We start from the raw sequence: 26,371 nt of genomic DNA, 5'->3' as shown, positions 1-26,371 counted from the left end.
TTCCCTTATCCCTTGTTCCCCTGCATTCTTTACCTTGTTCCCAGGAGACTGAGCTGCAGAGCCCAGCTGATAAGGGAACTGTTGCCCCAGCAGCCAATCAGGAGGCAGGCACTCCTGAGCCTTTGTTTTGTTTCCCCGATTTGTGTTTGCCGATGGACAGGTCAGATACTATACACCTGGCTGGTAATGAGAGGCGTGAGCCGGAGCCTGGTCTCTTTGCTAATGTCCCACTGCATGCACCTGGCTGTCTCTGGTTTAAAGCCGAGACAGCTGTGGGAGAGAAGGGTCAAAGTCCTGGGTAACCTTCTGTTGTCTGACTCTGAAATGGCTCCCTTTTCTGAAGCCTTGCCAAGTGTATTAGAACATGGATGTGGCTTAGAACAATGTGTTTTATGTTCTTACTGCAATCCCCGATTGGAATGTTTGCCCTTGGCATGTCCAAGAGATGACACAGGTGATTTGGAAATTTATATGTACTCATGCAAAAGAAGGGTGAGATAATGGATCTGCCCTAGTGTGAAACTGGTGGAACAATGTGTGTGATTCTTATTGTGAAATATTTTTAAATTTGAGGCTCAAATAATAAATTTAGTCAGATTTAATTTTTTTAAAAAGGTAACTTAAGCCCACAATCCTAATATTGCCAACACTTATGGAAAGTGAATCTTTGAGTAGATATAGTAACTTCCCTTTAAAATGGGCCACAGGGAGTTTTACATCCTGAAAGGGAATGGTGTATGCTGGATTTTAAAAAGCCAATAATTACATCCATCAAGACAATATAAAGAAATAAACAATGAAAGATACTTTTAGGTCAACTATTTAGTTTGGGGAACAGTGTATGATTGCATTTACTCAGTGATTTTTGATGCACATTTAAGAATGATTAAATGAGTATTTTATAACATAGCGTACATACATATGCACACATATGTTCTGTGCACATGCTTGCTTGCCTGTGCACAGGTAGATTTGTTTTTCTTCAGAAGACATGATCTTGGTTTTAAGGTTCCCATTTCCAAATTTCCTCCTCTGCCCATCTTGAGCTGGGGTCAAACAAGTTAAGGGAAGTATTTGGCAACCCTGCATTAGCCATTTGGGAACCTTGAATCTTTAAAAAATATTCTGGCTTCAAAAATATTCCATATTTATAGGCCAGGCGTGGTGGCTCACGCCTGTGATCCCAGCACTCTGGGAGGCCGAGGCGGGCGGATCAGGAGATCGAGACCATCCTGGCTAACACAGTGAAACCCTGTGTCTACTAAAAATACAAAAAAATTAGCCGGGCGTGGTGACGGGCGCCTGTAGTCCCAGCTACTCAGGAGGCTGAGGCAGGAGAATGGCGTGAACCCGGGAGGTGGAGCTTGCAGTGAGCCTAGATCGCGCCACTGCACCCCAGCCTGGGCAACACAGCGAGACTCCGTATCAAAAAAAAAAAAATACTCCATATTTACATCTTTGGTTCTACCCGAAGTAAAGCCGTGATGCTGTACGTAAATGAATCAGGTGCAAAGGTGCGAAAACAAAGGGTGCCTCTGTTTGTCTTTCCTTCCCAGGCGGAGATGGACTTGGTGGCCTGGGGCGTGGACCTGGCCTCAGTGGAGCAGCACATCAACAGCCACCGGAGCATCCACAATGCCATCGGCGACTATCGCTGGCAGCTGGACAAAATTAAAGCCGACCTGGTACTTTTCAGTGTTTCATTTTAGAGTCTTAATTCAAATTATCTACTGAAGGATCATGTAATTACTCAATCCCAGGGAGTTTCTTCTGAAACACTGCTATTATTTCTTTCCCAAAAGACTGGAAAGGTTTAGAAATCCCATTTCTTAAATGGGGAAGTGGAATTAGTAGCCCGGTTAGAGATTATGTTAACACTCGAAGAGGAGTTAAACGAGAGGCTGAGGGTGTGCAAACACTCATTTGCAGTGTGTGAATAAGTATCTCTGGAGGTGGCAGGTTGTTTCTGCAGTAAGCAGAACATCTTTTTGAACGGGAAATGCAACAGTCATATGCAGTAGTTTGTGTCATTGGTGAATCCTTTCCTAGGTGGTAATTAAAACATTATTTCTACTGAGCAAAGCCCTATCTCATCCTGACACCGGCTCCCGTGCTGAAAAAGTCAGACTTGAAACTGGGTTGAGAATTACAGCATAAAATCATAACTGATCTTAAGTGCTTCGTTTCCCCCAGGTCTCTACACTTGTAAATCACTAAACTTTTTTTTTTTTTTTCAATCTTAGACCAAAGCTTCTCATCCTCACTTCTTCTCGCTTTTTGGGGGGCTTACTTTTGTCCACCTGAGCACCTGACCAACTTTCTCCTTCATTTCTGTAAGACCTAGGGAATCCTAAATCGTGTCTTTAAACTTTGAGACAATTTTCTAACAAGTGAGCCTGTAAGTGACCCTGATCTGGGCTTTCCTTTGTGGAGACGGTGCTGCCAGGCCAGCAAGGGTTTGCTTTCCAACCGCCTAGGAAAAAGTCCCCATGGGTGAAATATTTCATAGAGCAAGTACTTCTTTCTTTGTACGGAGGGATCTGAGGCCAGTATCTGATGAAAAGGAGGTTGAGAAGGACCAATCTTTTCTATACAGTCCACAAGGGGATTTATATCTGCCTGCTTTTTGTTGTGTTCTAGCGTGAGAAATCTGCCATCTACCAGTTGGAGGAGGAGTATGAAAACCTGCTGGTAAGCTGATTTATTTCTCAAGTGCACAGACTTTCTGTTGTTTCCAATTCAATTCAGTTCGAGAACTACCAAGCACATCCTGGCGGGGAGGCGCCTGTTCATCGATACTAATGTTGTTGCTGCTGCTGAGTTTCCTTTAGAAGTGAATTTTAAAAGTTGTTTTTTCTTTTTTTCTTTTAAGTAGAGACAAGGTTTCACCAGGTTCACCGTGTTAGCCTAGGTGGTCTCAAACTCCTGACCTCAAGTGATCCGCCCGCCTCGGCCTCCCAAAGTGCTGGGATTACAGGCGTGAGCCACCGCACCTGGCCTAAAAGTTGTTTTCAGGAGACAGTCCCTACTGCTGTTCTGTTTTCAAGTTGTGTCACATAAATGGCACTTGTTAAATACTTGCAGTTGAAGCAAGAAAACGTTGCCACTTGTGAATTGCAGTCTTTTTTATGAAGTCTAAGCAAAAATAAAAGTTATTTTTCTCAAGATAGAGGTCTACCAGATCATCACCACAATTTTATGACAGACTCTGTCATAGCAGTTACTTGATTCATAAGAGGAGAGATTTCCATTCTTCTGCCTATTTGTGTCACTGAATCTTTACTTTGTAATGTTTCCTTGTTGGCAATGATAATTTTAAATAACATCACTGGTGGTGACACAGTGATTTTCCTATTGGGCTGGGGTGTGAGTTATAGCACTTTGAATTTTTGGGGAGAAGGTAGGAAAAGCTTGATTTCTCTGAGTCCATTTTCCCCCTTATAGTCCAAAACTAATTATTGGTGGGTACAAAAATACAGTTAGATAGAAGGAATAAGTTCTAATAGTTGATAGTACAATAGGGATATTATAGTTAATGATAATTTATTGTATATTTCAAAATAGCTGGAAGAAAATATTTGTAATGTTCCCAACACACAGAAAAGATAAATGTTCGAGGTGATGGATATCACAGTTATCCTGATTTGATCATTATACATTGTATGCATGTGTCCAGGTATCATGTGTACCCCAAAATATGTACAACTATATCAGTAAAAAATACCAAAAAAAGACCTTATGTAGAAGAATAAAAAAATTTAAGGCCAGACTTGGTGGCTGACGCCCATAATTCCAGCACTTTGGGAGGCCGAGGCAGGAGGATCATCTGAGGTTGGGAGCTCGAGACCAGCCTGGCCAACTGGTGAGACCCCGTCTCTACTAAAAATACAAAAATTAGCGGGACGTGGTGGTGCATGTCTGTAATCCCAGCTACTCAGGAAGCTGAGGCAGGAGAATCGCTTAAACCTGGGAGGCGGAGGTTGCAGTGAGCCGAGATCGCGCCACTGCACTCCAGCCTGGGCGACAGAGTGACACTCTGTCTCAAAAAAAAAAAAAAAAGAGTTGCTGCCTTCTTATTCACTGCAAGTTTGGATAGGTCTTTTCCCATACCAGGTGGTCAGTGAATGCACAAGGTTAACATTTTTTCCTATCCGTGTGATTTTTTTTTTTTTTTGTAAAAGGGACTACAGGGTTAATCTATAAACCTGTAGAGAACACCAGTCATCCACATATTGTTATTTTAATGCTGCCTTTGAACTTCCTGTGTAGAAAGCGTCCTTTGAGAGGATGGATCACCTGCGACAGCTGCAGAACATCATCCAGGCCACGTCCCGGGAGATCATGTGGATCAATGACTGCGAGGAGGAGGAGCTGCTGTACGACTGGAGCGACAAGAACACCAACATCGCTCAGAAACAGGAGGCCTTCTCCGTAAGTTCGCCCCACGTGGCTGTAGACGCTTGCCTTGAGCCTGTCGCCTTGAAGAGCTGGGAGCTCGGGGAATGAATGGCCTATGAATAGTTTAATCAGCCCCTTGTAATTCAACTTTCTTTGAAATGGTCATGAAAAACGCTTCCTTCCTGAAAACTTCTCCATGTGGAGGCCATTATCCTTAGCAAACTTATGCAGGAACAGAAAACCAAGTTCCACATGTTCTCACTTAAGAGTGGGAACTAAATGATGAGAACACATGGATACATCGAGGGGAACAACACACACTGGGGCCTTTCAGAGGGCAGAGGGTGGAGGTGGAAGGAGGGAGAGGATCAGGAGAGATCACTAATGGGTACTAGGCTTAATCCGTGGGTGATGAAATAAGCTGTACAACAAATCCCTATGATACAAGTTTACCTGTGTAACAAGCCTGCACATGTATCCCTGAACTTAAAATAATGTTAAAAAGAAAAAGAGGGGCAATACATTGTTTAATATGCCGGAAGAACATAGTTTGTTTAGAGAGGGTAAGAACTGGTACATTCAGATAACCCAGGGTGTGTGTGGCACTGCAGGAGGGTGGGTGGAAGCCTGGGATTAGAAAACCTCAGGATGGTTGTAGCTCTTCTTTCCTCCTGTGTCATTTTGAGTAAGCCTCAGCCACATCCTCACCTGGAGCAAACATCCTTTTCAGCCTTAAAAATGCTGTGATTCTTGGGGAAAACAGCATGATTCTTTGGCATTGTTCCTTTCCAAAATGCAGTTTTGTATTTCACTTTTAAAAAGGGCTATGGGAGTGATGGAAGTTTAATGATGACTTGCTCCAAAGGATTTCTTATTTCTTCATTCACAGATACGCATGAGTCAACTGGAAGTTAAAGAAAAAGAGCTCAATAAGCTGAAACAAGAAAGTGACCAACTTGTCCTCAATCAGCATCCAGCTTCAGACAAAATTGAGGTAGGCTTCATGAGGTTTATATTTTTGTTAGGAAACAAAAAGGAAACTTTTCATAAGGTAAGACTATCCAAATGAGTAATTCTTATAAGACTTAAAGCCATGCCAACTTTATTTTTTATTCTGGGATCAATTCCCTACGCCAGGAGTTGGCAAACTCTTTCAGGAAAGGACCAGACAATCAGTATTTTAGCCTTTCAGGCCATTTGATCTCTGTTACAATTACTTAACTCTGCTATTAAATTGCAGAAGGAGACATAGACACTGTGTAAATGAATGTGGTTGTATTCCAATAAAACTTTATTTAAAAACACAGGAAGTGGGCCAGATGTGGCCCTTGAGCTATAGTTTGCTGACCACTGCCCTAGACTGCCATCTGTGGGCCATGCTCAAGGCTGATATTAGCTGGTAGCACTGGTATGGCCTTACTGCTTGTTAAAAAAACCAGAAACTTCCTGGCTGGGCATGGTGGCTCACGCCTGTAATCCCAGCACTTTGGGAGGCCGAGGCGGGCGGATCACGAGGTCAGGAGATCAAGACCATCCTCGCTAACACGATGAAACCCCGTCTCTACTAAAAATACAAAAAACTAGCTGGGCGTGGTGGCGGGTGCCTGTAGTCCCAGCTACTCTGGAGGCTGAGGCAGGAGAATGGTGTGAACCCGGGAGGTGGAGCTTGCAGTGAAGTGAGCCGAGATCGCGCCACTGCACTCCAGCCTGGGTGACAGAGCGAGACTCCGTCTCAAAAATAAATAAATAAATAAATAAATAAATAAACGAGAAACTTTCATATCAGTTGGTAAGAATCACTGTCTTGAGCCCCCTAAGCCCTTTGCTTGGATGTCTTGAACCTCCCCATGATTCAGCAACCCTCCAGGAACAGGGCTTGGTGTGGCAAAGGGACGCCACTCTGGTGCTAGCCCCAGTGATGGTTCTGATTGGTCAGTATCTCTGCTATTCGGGTGATACATATTTTGACTAAGACTCCTCATGGTGTCTATTTGTGAAAGCTGATTGTAAAATCCAGTTTTGACCTTACCAAGAGTTATATGGTGAGAAATTCTCTTTCCAACTTTTAGAAAAATATCTGCTCGACTTAGAATGGGATAAAAACGGCTTACTAGCTTTCATGCAAGCTCACCTATCTCTTGGTGCGTACGCATCTGTACAACTGAGCTAGGCTAAGACAGCTGACATTTTCTTGTTTCAGGCCTATATGGACACTCTGCAGACGCAGTGGAGCTGGATTCTTCAGATCACCAAGTGCATTGATGTTCATCTGAAAGAAAATGCTGCCTACTTTCAGGTTTTTATATTTAGGAATAATTTCATTACTATTTAGGTCTTAATACCTAATCTTTTGAGTGTGTTTTATAAAGCACTGAAAATAATCTTGAAAATGTGCATAAATCCTCTTCATTGGTTTTGAGTGCAGAGGAGCATAGATTGGTAACCCTGCCATCAGTCCCACAGATAGTTTCCCGCTGTCACATACCTAAATACTTTCTGCACGAATTTTTTCCTTTAGCCACCTGTCAAAGAGAGGCTTAGGGATAACAGTCCTTGAAACAGAACTACTAGATGAAATTGCTCTTTGAGTTGCTGTTCATTCACTGATCACTCTGATCCTTCACAGTTTTTTGAAGAGGCCCAGTCGACGGAAGCGTACCTGAAGGGGCTTCAGGACTCCATCAGGAAGAAGTACCCCTGCGACAAGAACATGCCCCTGCAGCACCTGCTGGAACAGATCAAGGAGCTGGAGGTATCGTCTCAGACCCAGAACCTCTGCAGCTGCGCCTGGTCAGGGAGATAAAACACATGCCTTGGATGCAGCTGGCTCTGATTAGTATTATTGTACAACTCACGCCCAGAGCCAAGCCAGCGCCTTCTTCAGCTTCCGGTGGCTTTTCTCAAAATGAACTTCTTTACATGCCCAACTACTCTTGACAGTTACTTTTGCTTCAGTCTGGGCAATTTGTTGAAAATAAGAACAGAGAGAACATTACTTCACATGACAATTCCTTTGGGAAAGCATACTTCAAATTTTATCAACATAGCCGTTTCACACAAGGATGTTCTTCCCTGCCCACTTAATTCCTGCCTGTGTAGCTTCTGGAGAGTGTTGTCGTGAAAGGTTCTCCTGTTTCCTGCTGACGAATTTGTGACTTTTTACAGTAAATGCAACTGCAGTGATAGTGTGTCGTGTAGCTACATTAATGCAGTTTGAAAATCTCCTCTTAAACTCACAGGGTTCCTATGTTAAAGTATGATCTTTTTCACAATTGCAGAAAGAACGAGAGAAAATCCTTGAATACAAGCGTCAGGTGCAGAACTTGGTAAACAAGTCTAAGAAGATTGTACAGCTGAAGCCTCGTAACCCAGACTACAGAAGCAATAAACCCATTATTCTCAGGGCTCTCTGTGACTACAAACAAGACCAGGTATGTACTCATTTAGAATGATACAAAAGTTTTCCCTGTCTTTACATGCAAATTTTTGTCCATCAAGAAAGCAACACTTAATCTAGAGTTCAAAAATCACCATAGTCAATGTCTTTGATCTATGAAAGCAGCAGCTATGGAACAAAAGCAGCAGCTCTGTTGTGAATCATATGGTAGTTGTCAATAATAAGGACAATAGTTAATTTTAGAACTTTTAAAAATTCATAAGGCTTAATACTTTTCTTCTAGTATGTAAAACTTGTCTGTGATCACTCTCATCTTTAAATTTCTGATAAAAGAAATGAGAAATGATACTTTTATGTTGCATATAAAGTAAATGTCACTCACTATGGGTGACATAGTGAGACCAAGTAAATAAAATGTAGCTTACTTCATGTATACCTTTTAGGCTCACATATATCATTTAAAGCGTCAGTATTGTTGAGTTGTATGATGATCAGTTTCATTTGAGGGGAACAAGTAAGGTAAAAGCTTTAATAATTTACATGTGTTCATCTCTGTTTCTATCTTTGAGAAAAACAATAAAAACACACACTTATGAATAAAGACAAACCCCGGGGCTGCTTGCCTTACAGAAAATCGTACATAAGGGGGATGAGTGTATCCTGAAGGACAACAATGAGCGCAGCAAGTGGTACGTGACGGGCCCGGGAGGCGTTGACATGCTCGTTCCCTCCGTGGGGCTGATCATCCCTCCTCCGAACCCACTGGCCGTGGACCTCTCTGGCAAGTAAGTCATCCAGGTTCCCAAAGCCACGCATGCGTGCATGAACGTGAGGGTGGAGGAAGAGGGCAGGTGCTTACATCTGAAGCTTGGACACACGGTGCCTTGTTATAATAACCATCTTTTAAAAAAAAAAGGAACCTTGTGAAGGTCACCTTCACTTTGTCTTGCAAATTGTTGAAGAGACAATAGTTATTGAAGGATAAAAGGGAATGTCTGGCTGGGCGTGGTGGCTCATGCTTGTAATCCCAGCACTTTGGGAGACCATGGCAGGTGGATCACCTGAGGTCAGGAGTTTGCGACCAGTCTGACCAACATGGAGAAACCCTGTCTCTACTAAAAATACAATATTAGCTGGGTGTGGTGGCACATGCCTGTAATCCCAGCTACTCGGGAGGTTGAGGCAGGAGAATCACTTGAACCCGGGAGTTGGAGGTTGTGGTGAGCTAAGATCGTGCCATTGCACTCCAGCCCGGGCAACAAGAGCAAAACTCCGTCTCCAAAAAACAAAACAAAAAAGGAATGTCTGACTGCAGGGGTTCAGAGTGAATAATACTTGTCATGTACTTCAAAGACATCATTTTAAGGTTCTCCTTTTCTTCTTAGAAAATCAATTGTTTTACATGTAGTCACAAATATAATATGCCTTTAATATCAACATTCACTCACTGTAGGAAGAACATTCATTTAACAGATTGTCCATGGCAGATTCCTTTAAACCATTTAGTATGGAAATCTTCAACCACACACAGAATAGGGAGAGTAGTGTAGTAAGCTGCTGTGCGCTCATGACCAAGCTTTGGGTCATTGGCATCTAATGCACCTACCATCCTGCCTTAGACCTCTGTCAATCACAAAGTTGCCGAAAAACAAGACAACAACAAAAAGTTGTAGTATATATGTCAGCCAATAATGTAGATAATTCAGAATGTACTTTTGGGGAGTAGATGAATCCAAATCCATGAACTGTTTTCAAAGTTATACCTCCACCTGTTACTTTATGAGTGACTGTCACAGGTTTTTGTGCAGTGGTGTGAGCATGTCCAAGTTTCCCATTTGGGATGAAGTGTGAAAGCCTGGCTCTAGCATGTTTTCCCTTTGTGCCTGTTAGGATTGAGCAGTACTACGAAGCCATCTTGGCTCTGTGGAACCAACTCTACATCAACATGAAGAGCCTGGTGTCCTGGCACTACTGCATGATTGACATAGAGAAGATCAGGGCCATGACGATCGCCAAGGTATGTCCTCAGGGCCACTTAAGCTGCCTGGAGGTAGGGCCGCGCTGCCCTCCGCAGTGCCTGTGTCTAACAGTTCGACCTTCTTGCTGTGTAGTAGTGCTTTTGTGTCTCATCAAGCAAGTCAGCTCAGCCCTCCTTAGAGGTTCTAGTCTGTCCAATAGAGAACGGGAGGGATTAGCATATGGCTGATTATGAGAGAAAGAGGTAATACTAATTCAGGTGACCTGACAAGCAAGCCCGAAGTGCCTGTGGAAAAGCCATGCACTCCTGTAAGATTCTGGACCCTATGCTCCTTCGATGTAATGGAAAGTTAGGTCATAAAGGATTAACTGGGTATCACAGAAGTAAAAGGTGAGATGGAATTCTTGGAAGAGCACCCTAAGTGTTAGTTACTCTAAATCAGTTGTTTTCAGATTGTGGTCTGAAGAGTCCTAGCAGGGGAGGGAGATCCTTTAGGAGTGACAAGGATGGAAGTGAGGAGAGGGGCACAGAAAATACCTTTTGGGGTCCCCTGAGCCCTTTTTCTCATTTTAGTTGGAGCAGCTTTGCTGGGCTCTGCTTTACATTTAGGGCTTCTACATAATATTTCGCAAAAAGAAAAAAAAAATTAGCAGCCCATTCCTGTGGTTCTTGGGAGCAATGTCTAAGCCCTAAAAGACCTTTTATATCTTCATGAGCCTGTGATGAGTGTTGCTTTGAGTCCTATCTAGCAGGTGGCATTTTTTGGCCAACTCTTCTTGATTGCACTGTGGGGCAGTCATAAATCCCAGATCACTTCTGCCTGTTTCCTTTCAGCTGAAAACAATGCGGCAGGAAGATTACACGAAGACGATAGCTGACCTTGAGTTACATTACCAAGAGTTCATCAGAAATAGCCAAGGCTCGGAGATGTTTGGAGATGATGACAAACGGAAAATACAGTCTCAGTTCACCGATGCCCAGAAGCATTACCAGACCCTGGTCATTCAGCTCCCTGGCCACCCCCAGCACCAGACAGGTCAGCTTGGGACATCTTTCTCTTTGTATCAACCATCCATACCATTTTAAAAAGAAAGGAGTTTGCATAAAACTAGTTTCAGAACCATTTCTCTGAATGCTATATAGCCAGTGTTCTTCATGCACTAAATGTTCAGAATTGATTCTGAAATTCAAAGGAAGAAGGTATACTTTTAGGTAGTGTGGATGTTTTTTGAGGCCTAGCACCTTGATAGTTAGGTATTCTCTGATTTTTGTGGCCCTAACTTCTGTTTACAGTGACCAAAACTGAAATCACTCATCATGGAACCTGCCAAGATGTCAATCATAATAAAGTAATTGAAACCAACAGAGAAAATGACAAGCAAGAAACATGGATGCTGATGGAGCTGCAGAAGATTCGCAGGCAGATAGAGCACTGCGAGGGCAGGATGACTCTCAAAAACCTCCCTCTAGCAGACCAGGGGTCTTCACACCACATCACAGTGAAAATTAATGAGCTTAAGGTAGGTGTCTGCTAGTATTTGCCTGATTTCCCTGTATATTTTTATTTACCTGCAAATGAATAAAAAAAAATCCTAGTTTAAATGTTTTTAGGCAAAAATATTAATTTTCAAGAAAACAGGCTTCTGGCAGGATTTCCTTATGTCTTATGTTTCCAAATTTGTAGACGGTTATCAGGCGGGGGGTTAAACTGTTCGTTTGTGTGTTGCTGATCAGGCTACAGTTCATCTCAAAAGTTTTCACAAGCATTTCACGGCCCATCTCAAAAGTTTTCACAGTTTTTGGGTTGTTGAATCAGGCTACAGTCCATCTCAAAAGTTTTCACAAGCATTAAATTGGCTTCTTGCAGAGAACAACCTATGATATGGGTTAGACAGGGGGAATGATCTTTATCTGTAGACATGACACTGACATGAACAACCTATAATATGGGTTAGACAGGGGGAATGATCTTTATTTGTAGACATGACACTGACATGAAGAGATTTGGTTGGTGAGATACAATCTCAAAGCCATAGACAGAGTGTGACTACGGCCCACGTGTGTCAGCTCCTAACTCAGTGAGTTTTCTCCTCAACCAAGCCTGGGCACACGGCACTGGAAGGCCAAAATACAGATATTCTAAGTAAGAGGACCACATTTACAGTGCTAATGAGGCCATACTCAAGAAAGAAATAGAAGGTCAACTCCTCTCTCTTTCTTGAATCCTTTACTTTTAGTGGACTTTTTAAGGGCAAAAACGGTCATCAGAATCACACAGCTCCAATGCAGAGTACTAACCTCTGTGGGATCAGTATGCCGACACTGCGGTATGCAGTTGTGTTGCTTAGTGACAGGGGTACATTCTAAGCAATGCATGGTTAGGCGATTTGGTCATGCAGGCATCATAGAGCATACTTACACAAACCTAGAAGGTATAGCCCACTATACACCTATGCTACAAACCTGTAGGGCATGTTACTGTACTAAATACTGTAGGCAATTGTGACACAATGGTAAGTATTTGTGTATCTAAATATATCTAAATGTCAAAAAGATACAATAAAAATATAGTATTGTAATCTTATGGGGGCTGGATGCAGTGGCACATGCCTATAATCCCAGCTACTTGCTTGAGCTCAGGAGTTAGAGGCTGTAGGGAGCTGTGATTGTACCACTATACTCCAGTCTGGGCAACAGAGCAAGACCCTTCTGTTTAAAAAAAATGTGTGTGTGTGTGTGTGTGTATGTGTTTATATGTATGTGTGTATGTATATATGTGTGTGTGTGTATCTTATGGGACCACCATTGTGTATGCAGTTCATCATTGACCAAAACATCATTATTGGACACATGACTCTACACACACAGTGGAGTACTATTTACCTTTAAAAAAGAAAGAGATCCTGGGGCCAGGTGTGGTGGCTCACACCTGTAATCCCAGCACTTTGGGAGGCCCAGGTGGGTGGATCACGAGGTCAGAAGTTCAAGACCAGCATGACTAACATGGTGAAACCCCATCTCTACTAAAACGTACAAAAATTAGCCGGGTGTGGTGGCGTCCACCTGTAATCACAGCTACTCAGGAGGCTGAGGCAGGAGAATTGCTTGAACCCAGGAGGCAGAGGTTGCAGTGAGCCAAGATCGCACCATTGCATTCCAGCCTGGGAGACAGAGCAAGACCCTGTCTCAAAAAAAAAACAAAAAAAAAACAAACAAAATAGAGATCCTGCCATTTTCAAAAGCATGGATGAACGTGGAGGACATTATGCTAAGTGAAATACACCAATACTGCATGATTTAACTTATGTGTAAATTCTAAGAAAAAAGTTGAATGCATAGAAACAGAGAGTAGGATGGTGGTTACCAGGGGTGGGGAGGGAGGAGGAAATGGGCAGATGTAAAAGATACAAACTTGCATTTGTGTGGAATAAATAAATCTAGAGATCTAAATTCAGCAGGAAGACTACAGGTAGTAATCTTGTAGTGTGTTGTATATTGAAATTTTTCTAAGAGAGTAGATATTAGGTGCTCTTACCACACATACAAAAAAAGATAACCATGGAAAGTGACTGATATGTTAACTTACTTACCTGATGTAATCATTTCACTGTGTCTGTGTGTATTAAAACAGCATATTGTACACCTTAAATATATACAGTAATAAAAAGAATCAGACAGCTAAATCAAAAGAGCTTTCCTTCATTTTTGACAGAGTGTGCAGAATGATTCACAAGCAATTGCTGAGGTTCTCAACCAGCTTAAAGATATGCTTGCCAACTTCAGAGGTTCTGAAAAGTACTGCTATTTACAGAATGAAGTATTTGGACTATTTCAGAAACTGGAAAATATCAATGGTGTTACAGATGGCTACTTAAATAGGTAAACTCAGCTATTACTAATCTCGTATTTTCCTTTTCTCAAGCTTTCTTTTTGTCAGACTTCATTTGCTTTAGATGCTTGCCTTACAGTTTCTCTGTTACTAGAGATTTACTTACATCCTTCGGTGGTTTGGAGAGCATGTTAATTCCGCTAGCCTCACATGTTAATTCCACTATTCTGAACTATAATGTTATCTTAGAACTAAGTTATGCTCTAAGGAGAACTTGAGAATTCTTCAGTGAATACAAAACGTTGGTCTGAATCACAATAGATACAAAAAAAAGACAAAATAAATTTTTATCTGCTTTGACATTGTTGTCTTTCATTACTAGCTGTGAGAGCCAAATCTTCACAGACTAATTCTGTCACTGGCAACTTTATCTGCTTCTTTTGTCCTTTCCAGCTTATGCACAGTAAGGGCACTGCTCCAGGCTATTCTCCAAACAGAAGACATGTTAAAGGTTTATGAAGCCAGGCTCACTGAGGAGGAAACTGTCTGTCTGGACCTGGATAAAGTGGAAGCTTACCGCTGTGGACTGAAGGTAACTTGAAAGCTTATAACCGTGGCCCAATTTACAGGAACTAATTCAGAACTGAGCTCCCAATTATAAAGCTTCACTAGGTTTTCATGAGTTTTGAGGATTATTGGGTTCCTGTGGCCACACAGGTTGACATCAGTTGTCATCTGTATAACTCTGTTTTCCAGACTGTGTTAGCAGGAACTATATGAGAAAGTAAGTCGTGATGGGATTATTTTGGGGAATGCTGAGTTAAACTGGTTTCTTTTCTGTGGGACTTCTTAGAAACTTCATATACATTATAATTGTAACAGGATAGCACAAGGAACTAGATTATTGGAACAAATACTGGGAAATGCAATTCAGTAAATATATTTTCCTGGATTGACTGTTAACACTTTAAATTATGAATATTCTAAAGTGTTTTGTAAACTTTTCCCCCCGATTTGGTGACTGGTGGTGTAGCATACAATGGGAGAAGGGATTAATTTGCAATCTTTTTTTTTTCATCTTGCAGAAAATAAAAAATGACTTGAACTTGAAGAAGTCGTTGTTGGCCACCATGAAGACAGAACTACAGAAAGCCCAGCAGATCCACTCTCAGACTTCACAGCAGTATCCGCTTTATGACCTGGACCTGGGCAAGTTCAGTGAAAAAGTCACACAGCTGACAGACCGCTGGCAAAGGATAGATAAACAGATCGACTTCAGGTGTGCCAGCCTCCTTCCCGTCCTTCCCCATCTTCTCCTCTTTTGGTTGTTCACAAGATAATGTCACTTGAGGGGAGCCATTGTAGAAAACAGGTTTTGTTTTTTGTGTAAGTTAGGCATAACAGATGCTGTTTTCATGGACTGCCTGTATGCAGCTTTGTTAGAAATGGAAGGAGAATGCATCGCAATAGCCAACCCTGTACAGGCCAGGTGCCATCCAGGGTCTTAGAGAAACAGCAGAAGCCCTTTAGCCAGCTCTTTTGTGCCCTATAAACTCTTGTTATGACTCTTGGAAGGAGTAGCTGCTTTGAGTTAGCATTCTTCAAAAGTTTATGAAAATGAAATCTTAGACCAAAAAAAAAGGCCTTTCTGCAAATAAGAGTTTAAAAAAATCTCTGGAGTATGAATTTGCCTATTCTGGAAATTGTATATAACTGGAATCATACAATATGTAGTCCATTGTGACTGGCTTCTTTCACTTAGTATCATGCTTTCAAAGTTCATCTGTGTTGTAGCATGTTTCAGTACGTCATTTTCTATTTTTTTCATGTGTTTTTACGATTGAATAATACTCCATTGTTTGGCAGTACCACATTTTGTGGATCCTTTCATCAGTTGATACCTGAGTTTTTTCCAGTTTGTGGCTGGGATAAAAAGTGCTGCTATGAACATTCATGTATAAGTTTTTGTGTGGGAATATGACCAGTTTTCTTGGGTCTATACCAAGTGAATTTCTGGGTGACTCTCTGTTACATATTTTAGGAACTAATAAGATAATCATTTTATTGTATCTGTTTCCCCCCAGATTATGGGACTTGGAGAAACAAATCAAGCAATTGAGGAATTATCGTGATAACTATCAGGCCTTCTGCAAGTGGCTCTATGATGCTAAACGCCGTCAGGATTCCTTAGAATCCATGAAATTTGGAGATTCCAACACAGTCATGCGGTTTTTGAATGAGCAGAAGGTATAAGCCAACTTTTTGTTCCATAGCTGTTTTGAGATTAATTGGGTGTAATTCGTCTTCTCCTCTGGCTTTTGCATCAGAGCCTAGGTTTGAAATGATGAATATTTAATATTATTAATCCGTTTTGTGAAGGCTTAAAGAATGCCCAGAGGAAAAGCAACTGAGATGTCTATAAGGAAATGCAATTATGAACATAGAAATAATATAATATTGTTCTCTTCATGTTATCATAAATTATCTTTATAAATTGAGGGGATAGGCCCAGAAAACAGGCTGAACAGAAAATAAACTCTTACAGATAGTAAGTTAAAGAGCTTGCTTCTCTTTTTGGAATGGAAAAAATGCTCATCTCCTAAGCTCTAACTATAAGAATATGAGACAAGTATATGTAGTAATAAGCTGAAAAAAAAGGTACACATAACAGTGGTAAAAGAGTGAAATCACATTTATTTAAAAATACTTGTATGCATTAACACTGGTAAATATTTTACTTTTTGTATAGAACTTGCACAATGAAATATCTGGCAAACGAGACAAATCAGAGGAAGTACAAAAAATTGCTGAACTTTGTGCAAATTCAATTAAGGTATGTTGGTTTCATAAAGAATGTTGGTGTTTCACCAAGATTATTATTAACTGCATAACTTGCTGATTTGTTGTGAAGAGTATACACTTCTTGAGGATAGTAATTATGGTCTGTATATATTCTTTTCTGAACAAACCATAAAAATTAAAAATCTGTTAGCTTCAATTCATTCTACATTGGTAGTATCCATTTGAATGGCTGGTTTCTATTCTTCGACTGGTGGTAGGTGCTGCATTCTTCATTTAGCATACAAAGATCTACTGCTTGGTTTAGTAAGGGTTTTTTGTTTGTTTGTTTGTTTTGATGGAGTTTCGCTCTTATTGCCCAGGCTGGAGTGCAGTGGTGTGATCTCAACTGACTGCAACTTCTGCCTCCTGGGTTCAAGTGATTCTCCTGCCTCAGCTTCCTGAGTAATTGGGATTACAGGCACGCACCACCATGCCCAGCTAATTTTGTATTTTTAGTAGAGACAGGGTTTCTCCGTGTTGGTCAGGCTGGTCTTGAACTCCCGATCTCAGGGGATCTGCCTGCCTCGGTCTCCCAAAGTGCTGGGATTACAGGTGTGAGCCACCACTCCCGGCTGGTTTTGTAATGTAGTATTAGCTGCTTGGCCACTAGTGGTGCATTGTCTTTGGGGTTGGCAATTAGACATGCAGTCCAATGATTTGAAACTGTGGAACTGTAGCTGTTAGTGATGCTTTTTAAGTCCATGAAGAACACTTTTCTTAAACTTCATTATGCTGCAGGATTATGAGCTGCAGCTGGCCTCATATACCTCCGGACTGGAAACTCTGCTGAACATACCTATCAAGAGGACCATGATACAGTCCCCTTCTGGGGTGATTCTGCAAGAGGTATATATGTCATCGCGTATCTCTTAAAACCTGCCCCTCCTTCTTCTTCCCTTTTCCCGGTCTCCTGCCTGTCTTCCTTACCATCGCTGATTTCATCCCGTTATAGGGTATCCACTTTAAGAGGTTTAATAGCAGGTTATGCGCCCTCCGGTGTGAGTCATTGATGTATGACACATTTTCAGAAATGATCAGTTATTTAGAGTCTTTGTAGAAACTGGGCTTAAATTTGTGGGTTTGATGAGAGAGACTTCTAAAAAGTGGAAAATATAGAAATTTCTAAAAGACAGCCTCTTCTCAAACATGTCAGAGACTATCGCCTGTCAGATGGTCTAGGGGAAACAGCCTGGAGAGATGAGAATGGGATGCATTTTTGGCCCTTTGTTTTGCTGTACTTTCTTTTGCTGATTTTGGAATGAACACACTAAAAAAGAGAATTCACTCTTCATAATCTCACTATTTTAGAAAACAAAATTGGTCAAATTACATAGGACTTTTTTTTTTTTTAATGCAATATCTTTTTCTTTCTTTCCTTCCTTTTCTCCAAGGCTGCAGATGTTCATGCTCGGTACATTGAACTACTTACAAGATCTGGAGACTATTACAGGTTCTTAAGTGAGATGCTGAAGAGTCTGGAAGATCTGAAGGTAATTTACTACTATCTTTCCTTGGAGCATCAACAAAGAAAATAGAATAGAACCTTATTATTACTTCCACATTATAACGTGGATTTGGACACATCCTGGTAAAACTGTATTTCCTCTAAAGGTTTAATATAATACTGCTTGTTTGTAAGTCTGGGGTTATTTCCATGCTCCAATACACTGCTTTAAATGAACTTAAGTAATATTCATAATATTGCAACAACTTTGCTAAACAAGTCATTTTATTTAATGTTTGGTCAAGGAATTTGCTTTATTTCTTTGTATTAAGGATAACATCTTGGACTAGGTATATTTGAATTTTTTATATTGAGTGAACTCTTTATTCCTCATTTATGATACTTAAATTGAGTTTATATGTAAACTTACTTTAGTGTAAACTGGAAATAAAGGGAACATAATTTATGAAATCATAAGCTTTTGATCTTGAAAGAAATTACCTCATTTTACAGATGAGGTAGCTCAGACTCAAAGGTAATATATCATTTGCTAAGATCATATGAGCAGCTGGTGGAAGAATTATGATGAGAATCCAGATTTCTTGAATTTTTGCCTAGTCACTCTTTACATGTGTGTCCACGTGTGTAAAGAGAAATGAGAATGCACATTGGTCTGGGAGGGGAAAAGTACTGCTTCTTTCTTGGAATGTGAGGTGTTTTTCTTTTGACATAATTTCTGATTTCACTTCCACAGCTGAAAAATACCAAGATCGAAGTTTTGGAAGAAGAGCTCAGACTGGCCCGAGATGCCAACTCGGAAAACTGTAATAAGAACAAATTCCTGGACCAGAACCTGCAGAAATACCAGGCAGAGTGTTCCCAGTTCAAAACGAAGCTTGCGAGCCTGGAGGAGCTGAAGAGACAGGCCGAGCTGGACGGGAAGTCGGCTAAGCAAAATCTAGACAAGTGCTACGGCCAAATAAAAGAACTCAATGAGAAGATCACCCGACTGACTTATGAGATTGAAGATGAAAAGAGAAGAAGAAAATCTGTGGAAGACAGATTTGACCAACAGAAGAATGACTATGACCAACTGCAGAAAGCAAGGCAATGTGAAAAGGAGAACCTTGGTTGGCAGAAGTTAGAGTCTGAGAAAGCCATCAAGGAGAAGGAGTACGAGATCGAAAGGCTGAGGGTTCTTCTGCAGGACGAAGGCGCCCGGAAGAGAGAATATGAAAATGAGCTGGCAAAGGTAAGAAACCACTATAATGAGGAGATGAGTAATTTAAGGAACAAGTATGAAACAGAGATTAACATTACGAAGACCACCATCAAGGAGATATCCATGCAAAAAGAGGATGATTCCAAAAATCTTAGAAACCAGCTTGATAGACTTTCAAGGGAAAATCGAGATCTGAAGGATGAAATTGTCAGGCTCAATGACAGCATCTTGCAGGCCACTGAGCAGCGAAGGCGAGCTGAAGAAAATGCCCTTCAGCAAAAGGCCTGTGGCTCTGAGATAATGCAGAAGAAGCAGCATCTGGAGATAGAGCTGAAGCAGGTCATGCAGCAGCGCTCTGAGGACAATGCCCGGCACAAGCAGTCCCTGGAGGAGGCTGCCAAGACCATTCAGGACAAAAATAAGGAGATCGAGAGACTCAAAGCTGAGTTTCAGGAGGAGGCCAAGCGCCGCTGGGAATATGAAAATGAACTGAGTAAGGTAAGAAACAATTACGATGAGGAGATCATTAGCTTAAAAAATCAGTTCGAGACCGAGATCAACATCACCAAGACCACCATCCACCAGCTCACCATGCAGAAGGAAGAGGACACCAGTGGCTACCGGGCTCAGATAGACAATCTCACCCGCGAAAACAGGAGCTTATCTGAAGAAATAAAGAGGCTGAAGAACACTCTAACCCAGACCACAGAGAATCTCAGGAGGGTGGAAGAAGATGTCCAACAGCAAAAGGCCACTGGCTCTGAGGTGTCTCAGAGGAAACAGCAGCTGGAGGTTGAGCTGAGACAAGTCACTCAGATGCGAACAGAGGAGAGCGTAAGATATAAGCAATCTCTTGATGATGCTGCCAAAACCATCCAGGATAAAAACAAGGAGATAGAAAGGTTAAAACAACTGATCGACAAAGAAACAAATGAGCGGAAATGCCTGGAAGATGAAAACGCGAGATTACAAAGGGTCCAGTATGACCTGCAGAAAGCAAACAGTAGTGCAACAGAGTCAATAAACAAACTGAAGGTTCAGGAGCAAGAACTGACACGCCTGAGAATCGACTATGAAAGGGTTTCCCAGGAGAGGACTGTGAAGGACCAGGACATCACGCGGTTCCAGAGCTCTGTGAAAGACCTGCAGTTGCAGAAGCAGAAGGTGGAAGAGGAGCTGAATCGGCTGAAGAGGACGGCGTCAGAAGACTCCTGCAAGAGGAAGAAGCTGGAGGAAGAGCTGGAAGGCATGAGGAGGTCGCTGAAGGAGCAAGCCATCAAAATCACCAACCTGACCCAGCAGCTGGAGCAGGCGTCCATTGTTAAGAAGAGGAGCGAGGATGACCTCCGGCAGCAGAGGGACGTGCTGGATGGCCACCTGAGGGAAAAGCAGAGGACCCAGGAAGAGCTGAGAAGGCTCTCCTGTGAGGTCGAGGCCCTGAGGCGGCAGTTACTCCAGGAACAGGACAGTGTCAAACAAGCTCACTTGAGGAATGAGCATTTCCAGAAGGCGATAGAAGATAAAAGCAGAAGCTTAAATGAAAGCAAAATAGAAATTGAGAGGCTGCAGTCTCTCACAGAGAACCTGACCAAGGAGCATTTGATGTTGGAAGAAGAACTGCGGAACCTGAGGCTGGAGTACGATGACCTGAGGAGGGGACGAAGCGAAGCGGACAGTGATAAAAATGCAACCATCTCGGAACTAAGGAACCAGCTGCAGATCAGCAACAACCGGACCCTGGAACTGCAGGGGCTGATTAATGATTTACAGAGAGAGAGGGAAAATTTGAGACAGGAAATTGAGAAATTCCAAAAGCAGGCTTTAGAGGTATTCACAAATATTTGATCACAGCTTCACTGTTTCTCCAATTATTCATTACATTATTATCTAATCTGAACTGTGCTCTTGCTGCTTAAATAGATGCTTATAGAAAATCTAATTTTTCTTTTTATTTCTCTACTACTTCCTGTCATAATCCAGATAACTGCTTTAAAATAATTTCAATGCTGTGTGCCCTGCTGTTCTTTCATTGCATCAAATGCTGATCTCTGGGTAGCCTGTGTTTGGCCCTGCTTTTAAGAACACTAATACATGTATAACTTCCTCCAAATGTTCCATTCTGCTTCTTAGAAGTTAGCTCTTATTTAGTGAGCTATGGCACACATTTGTAATGAAAATTTTCTTAAATAGAAGTCATACTAAAGTGTTTCCCTATGCAATTTTTAAAACACTTTTTCTTTTGCCTGCTTAGATGATTTTTTTGCATGGATTATTTGGTGTTCGCTTTTGATCATGGCCTTAGTGTGTTTCCTTTTGTTTGGCTTTTCTTCTCCTAACCCTTAATTTAAAAATAACTTCTTTAACTTCTAATACATTTAACTTCTACAGACAAATATTGTGTATGGCTGGGTTGGTGTGTGTATGCGTGTGTGTATACATGTATGTATTATATATAAAATTATAAAATTATATAATATATATTTATATATTTATCTATAATAGATACCTTCATATATTTGTATTGCTTCATTAAGTATGTTCGTCTAGCTGTAACAGGTGAGATGTAGGTATAGCAGTATGATAACCTGGAACAAAACTCCCCACATTTTTCAAGCATAATTATTGTTAAGAGTAAGACAGGTCTACAACTTATAGTTCCTTCTATAGAAAAAAATAGTAACTATGAGGCCATTTATCAAAGTGGCAACATATATCTGCAGAATTTTTCCCACAAATTTGTAAAATAGCAAGCTTACAGTGTACCCAGGGAAAATGTAGAAAGAAAAAATAAGCAAGGCTTTTTTTTTTTTTTTAAGATAGATACAAGAATAGAAGTTGTGATAGTAATATGATATGATTCAAAACATTATTTTTTTCCCATTTCTTTCTTTTTCAATTCTAGGCATCTAATAGGATTCAGGAATCAAAGAATCAGTGCACTCAGGTGGTGCAGGAAAGAGAGAGCCTTCTGGTGAAAATCAAAGTGCTGGAGCAAGACAAGGCAAGGCTGCAGAGGCTGGAGGATGAGCTGAATCGTGCAAAAGCAACTCTAGAGGCAGAAACCAGGGTGAAACAGCGTCTGGAGTGTGAGAAACAGCAAATTCAGAATGACCTGAATCAGTGGAAGACTCAATATTCCCGCAAGGAGGAGGCTATTAGGAAGATAGAATCAGAAAGAGAAAAGAGTGAGAGAGAGAAGAACAGTCTTAGGAGTGAGATCGAAAGACTCCAAGCAGAGATCAAGAGAATTGAAGAGAGGTGCAGGCGTAAGCTGGAGGATTCTACCAGGGAGACACAGTCACAGTTAGAAACAGAACGCTCCCGATATCAGAGGGAGATCGATAAACTCAGACAGCGCCCATATGGGTCCCATCGGGAGACCCAGACTGAGTGTGAGTGGACCGTTGACACCTCCAAGCTGGTGTTTGATGGGCTGAGGAAGAAGGTGACAGCAATGCAGCTCTATGAGTGTCAGCTCATCGACAAAACAACCTTGGACAAACTACTGAAGGGGAAGAAGTCAGTGGAAGAAGTTGCTTCTGAAATCCAGCCATTCCTTCGGGGTGCAGGATCTATCGCTGGAGCATCTGCTTCTCCTAAGGAAAAGTACTCTTTGGTAGAGGCCAAGAGAAAGAAATTAATCAGCCCAGAATCCACAGTCATGCTTCTGGAGGCCCAGGCAGCTACAGGTGGTATAATTGATCCCCATCGGAATGAGAAGCTGACTGTCGACAGTGCCATAGCTCGGGACCTCATTGACTTCGATGACCGCCAGCAGATATATACAGCAGAGAAAGCTATCACTGGTTTTGACGATCCATTTTCAGGCAAGACAGTATCTGTTTCGGAAGCCATCAAGAAAAATTTGATTGATAGAGAAACTGGAATGCGCCTGCTGGAAGCCCAGATTGCTTCAGGGGGTGTAGTAGACCCTGTGAACAGTGTCTTTTTGCCAAAAGATGTCGCCTTGGCCCGGGGGCTGATTGATAGAGATTTGTATCGATCTCTGAATGATCCCCGAGATAGTCAGAAAAACTTTGTGGATCCAATCACCAAAAAGAAGGTCAGTTATGTGCAGCTGAAGGAACGGTGTAGAATCGAACCACATACTGGTCTGCTCTTGCTTTCAGTACAGAAGAGAAGCATGTCCTTCCAAGGAATCAGACAACCTGTGACCGTCACTGAGCTAGTAGATTCTGGTATATTGAGACCGTCCACTGTCAATGAACTGGAGTCTGGTCAGATTTCTTATGACGAGGTTGGTGAGAGAATTAAGGACTTCCTCCAGGGTTCAAGCTGCATAGCAGGCATATACAATGAGACCACAAAACAGAAGCTTGGCATTTATGAGGCCATGAAAATTGGCTTAGTCCGACCCGGTACTGCTCTGGAGTTACTGGAAGCCCAAGCAGCTACTGGCTTTATAGTGGATCCTGTTAGCAACTTGAGGTTACCAGTGGAGGAAGCCTACAAGAGAGGTCTGGTGGGCATTGAGTTCAAAGAGAAGCTCCTGTCTGCGGAACGAGCTGTCACTGGGTATAATGATCCTGAAACAGGAAACATCATCTCTTTGTTCCAAGCCATGAATAAGGAACTCATCGAAAAGGGCCATGGTATTCGCTTATTAGAAGCACAGATTGCAACCGGGGGTATCATTGACCCAAAGGAGAGCCATCGTTTACCAGTTGACATAGCATATAAGAGGGGCTATTTCAATGAGGAACTCAGTGAGATTCTCTCAGATCCAAGTGATGATACCAAAGGATTTTTTGACCCCAACACTGAAGAAAATCTTACCTATCTGCAACTAAAAGAAAGATGCATTAAGGATGAGGATACAGGGCTCTGTCTTCTGCCTCTGAAAGAAAAGAAGAAACAGGTGCAGACATCACAAAAGAATACCCTCAGGAAGCGTAGAGTGGTCATAGTTGACCCAGAAACCAATAAAGAAATGTCTGTTCAGGAGGCCTACAAGAAGGGCCTAATTGATTATGAAACCTTCAAAGAACTGTGTGAGCAGGAATGTGAATGGGAAGAAATAACCATCACGGGATCAGATGGCTCCACCAGGGTGGTCCTGGTAGACAGAAAGACAGGCAGTCAGTATGATATTCAAGATGCTATTGACAAGGGCCTTGTTGACAGGAAGTTCTTTGATCAGTACCGATCCGGCAGCCTCAGCCTCACTCAATTTGCTGACATGATCTCCTTGAAAAATGGTGTTGGCACCAGCAGCAGCATGGGCAGTGGTGTCAGCGATGATGTTTTTAGCAGCACCCGCCATGATTCAGTAAGTAAGATTTCCACCATATCCAGCGTCAGGAATTTAACCATAAGGAGCAGCTCTTTTTCCGACACCCTGGAAGAATCGAGCCCCATTGCAGCCATCTTTGACACAGAAAACCTGGAGAAAATCTCCATTACAGAAGGTATAGAGCGGGGCATCGTCGACAGCATCACCGGTCAGAGGCTTCTGGAGGCTCAGGCCTGCACAGGCGGCATCATCCACCCAACCACGGGCCAGAAGCTGTCACTTCAGGATGCAGTCTCCCAGGGTGTGATTGACCAAGACATGGCCACCAGGCTGAAGCCTGCTCAGAAAGCCTTCATAGGCTTCGAGGGTGTAAAGGGAAAGAAGAAGATGTCGGCGGCAGAGGCAGTGAAAGAAAAATGGCTCCCGTACGAGGCTGGCCAGCGCTTCCTGGAGTTCCAGTACCTCACGGGAGGTCTTGTTGACCCGGAAGTGCATGGGAGGATAAGCACAGAAGAAGCCATCCGGAAGGGTTTCATTGATGGCCGCACCGCACAGAGGCTGCAAGACACCAGCAGCTATGCCAAAATCCTGACATGCCCCAAAACCAAATTAAAAATATCCTATAAGGATGCCATAAATCGCTCCATGGTAGAAGATATCACTGGGCTGCGCCTTCTGGAAGCCGCCTCCGTGTCGTCCAAGGGCTTACCCAGCCCTTACAACATGTCTTCGGCTCCGGGCTCCCGCTCCGGCTCCCGCTCTGGATCCCGCTCCGGATCTCGCTCCGGGTCCCGCAGTGGGTCCCGGAGAGGAAGCTTTGACGCCACAGGGAATTCTTCCTACTCTTACTCCTACTCATTTAGCAGTAGTTCTATTGGGCACTAGTAGTCAGTTGGGAGTGGTTGCTATACCTTGGCTTCATTTATATGAATTGTCAATTTATTAAATAATAAAAAAGAAAATCCCAGTTATTGCAGTAGAGTGATAGGACGTTCTATGCTTACAGAAAATATAGCCATGATTGAAATCAAATAGTAAAGGCTGTTCTGGCTTTTATCTTCTTAGCTCATCTTAAATAAGTAGTACACTTGGATGCAGTGCGTCTGAAGTGCCAATCAGTTGTAACACAAATTGAACTTAGGATTTGTTTCTTCTCTTCTGTGTTTGGATTTTTGATCAATTCTTTAATTTTGGAAGCCTATAATACAGTTTTCTATGCTTGGAGAAAAAAATTAAATGGATCACTGATATTTTAGTCATTCTGCTTCTCATCTAAATATTTCCATATTCTGTATTAGGAGAAAATTACCCTCCCAGTACCAGCTCCCCTCTCAAACCCCCAACCCAAAACCAAGCATTTTGGAATAAGTCTCCTTAGTTTTAGAGTGTGGATTGTATAACCGATATAGTCTTTGACGTACTTATTTGGTTTGGTGTTAATTTGACTATATGTGCATGACAGCAGCAATCTTTGCTTTTCTTTGGTCAAAGTTTTCTGTTTATTTTGCTTGTCATTTTCGATGTACTTTTAAAAAGGTGTCTTTATGAAGTTTGCTATTCTGGCAATAAACTTTTAGACTTTTGAAGTTTTTGTGTTTTAATTTAATATGTTTATAAGCATATGTAAACATTTAGGAGCATATTTTTATCATAGGTCTAAAAACATTTATTAAATACCTGTGAAGAAATACCATTAAAAAAACTATTTGGTTCTGAATTTTTATTAGAAGATGGTCTTTTGAAGTTAGTCCTTTCAGTACTTCTCAGATGCCTGTCATGTACCCAATGGAGTCCTTGGAAAGAAGGCCTATGTAAAGAGGCCAGCCTGGAGGTCAATACCGTGTTCTAGTTTATTCTGGACATTGAGTACCAAGTAGCATTGGCAAAAGTCACCATCATAGCATTGAAAAAACATGAAGTTGCTAAGATGCTTTTTGAGTATCCTCAAAATAGATAGTGTTTCAGTTTGTCCCATAAGAGGAAAGACTTGTCCTGGAACCCATGAAAA

General features: G+C 41.8%; 1 protein-coding gene across 2 annotated transcripts in view; it reads left to right on the top strand.

Moving 5' to 3' along the window:
- DSP (desmoplakin) overlaps positions 1–25,949 on the top strand; it is a 45,402-nt gene extending 19,453 nt beyond the window's left edge. Inside the window, exons 5-24 of one of the 2 annotated variants that reach the window (XM_005554092.5) lie at positions 1,557–1,685; positions 2,641–2,691; positions 4,270–4,431; positions 5,288–5,392; positions 6,599–6,694; positions 7,025–7,150; positions 7,677–7,829; positions 8,426–8,580; positions 9,686–9,812; positions 10,608–10,809; positions 11,067–11,293; positions 13,486–13,652; positions 14,056–14,194; positions 14,688–14,881; positions 15,687–15,849; positions 16,352–16,435; positions 17,182–17,289; positions 17,835–17,933; positions 18,642–19,139; positions 22,012–25,949. In XM_005554092.5, the coding sequence (XP_005554149.2) occupies positions 1,557–1,685; positions 2,641–2,691; positions 4,270–4,431; positions 5,288–5,392; positions 6,599–6,694; positions 7,025–7,150; positions 7,677–7,829; positions 8,426–8,580; positions 9,686–9,812; positions 10,608–10,809; positions 11,067–11,293; positions 13,486–13,652; positions 14,056–14,194; positions 14,688–14,881; positions 15,687–15,849; positions 16,352–16,435; positions 17,182–17,289; positions 17,835–17,933; positions 18,642–19,139; positions 22,012–25,248 (6,222 nt within the window). In that variant the 3' untranslated portion in view covers positions 25,249–25,949. Of the gene's footprint in view, positions 1–1,556; positions 1,686–2,640; positions 2,692–4,269; positions 4,432–5,287; positions 5,393–6,598; positions 6,695–7,024; positions 7,151–7,676; positions 7,830–8,425; positions 8,581–9,685; positions 9,813–10,607; positions 10,810–11,066; positions 11,294–13,485; positions 13,653–14,055; positions 14,195–14,687; positions 14,882–15,686; positions 15,850–16,351; positions 16,436–17,181; positions 17,290–17,834; positions 17,934–18,641; positions 20,937–22,011 lie in introns of both variants that reach the window. The other variant, XM_005554091.5, reaches the window with a different exon arrangement.
- Positions 25,950–26,371: the final 422 nt, after the last annotated feature.

The sequence above is a fragment of the Macaca fascicularis genome, chromosome 4 (genome assembly GCF_037993035.2).
Source record: "Macaca fascicularis isolate 582-1 chromosome 4, T2T-MFA8v1.1".
In the NCBI taxonomy this organism is placed as follows: domain Eukaryota; kingdom Metazoa; phylum Chordata; class Mammalia; order Primates; family Cercopithecidae; genus Macaca; species Macaca fascicularis.
The sequence above is the reverse complement of the archived record's forward strand: the minus strand, read 5'-3'. Positions and strand labels throughout refer to the sequence as shown.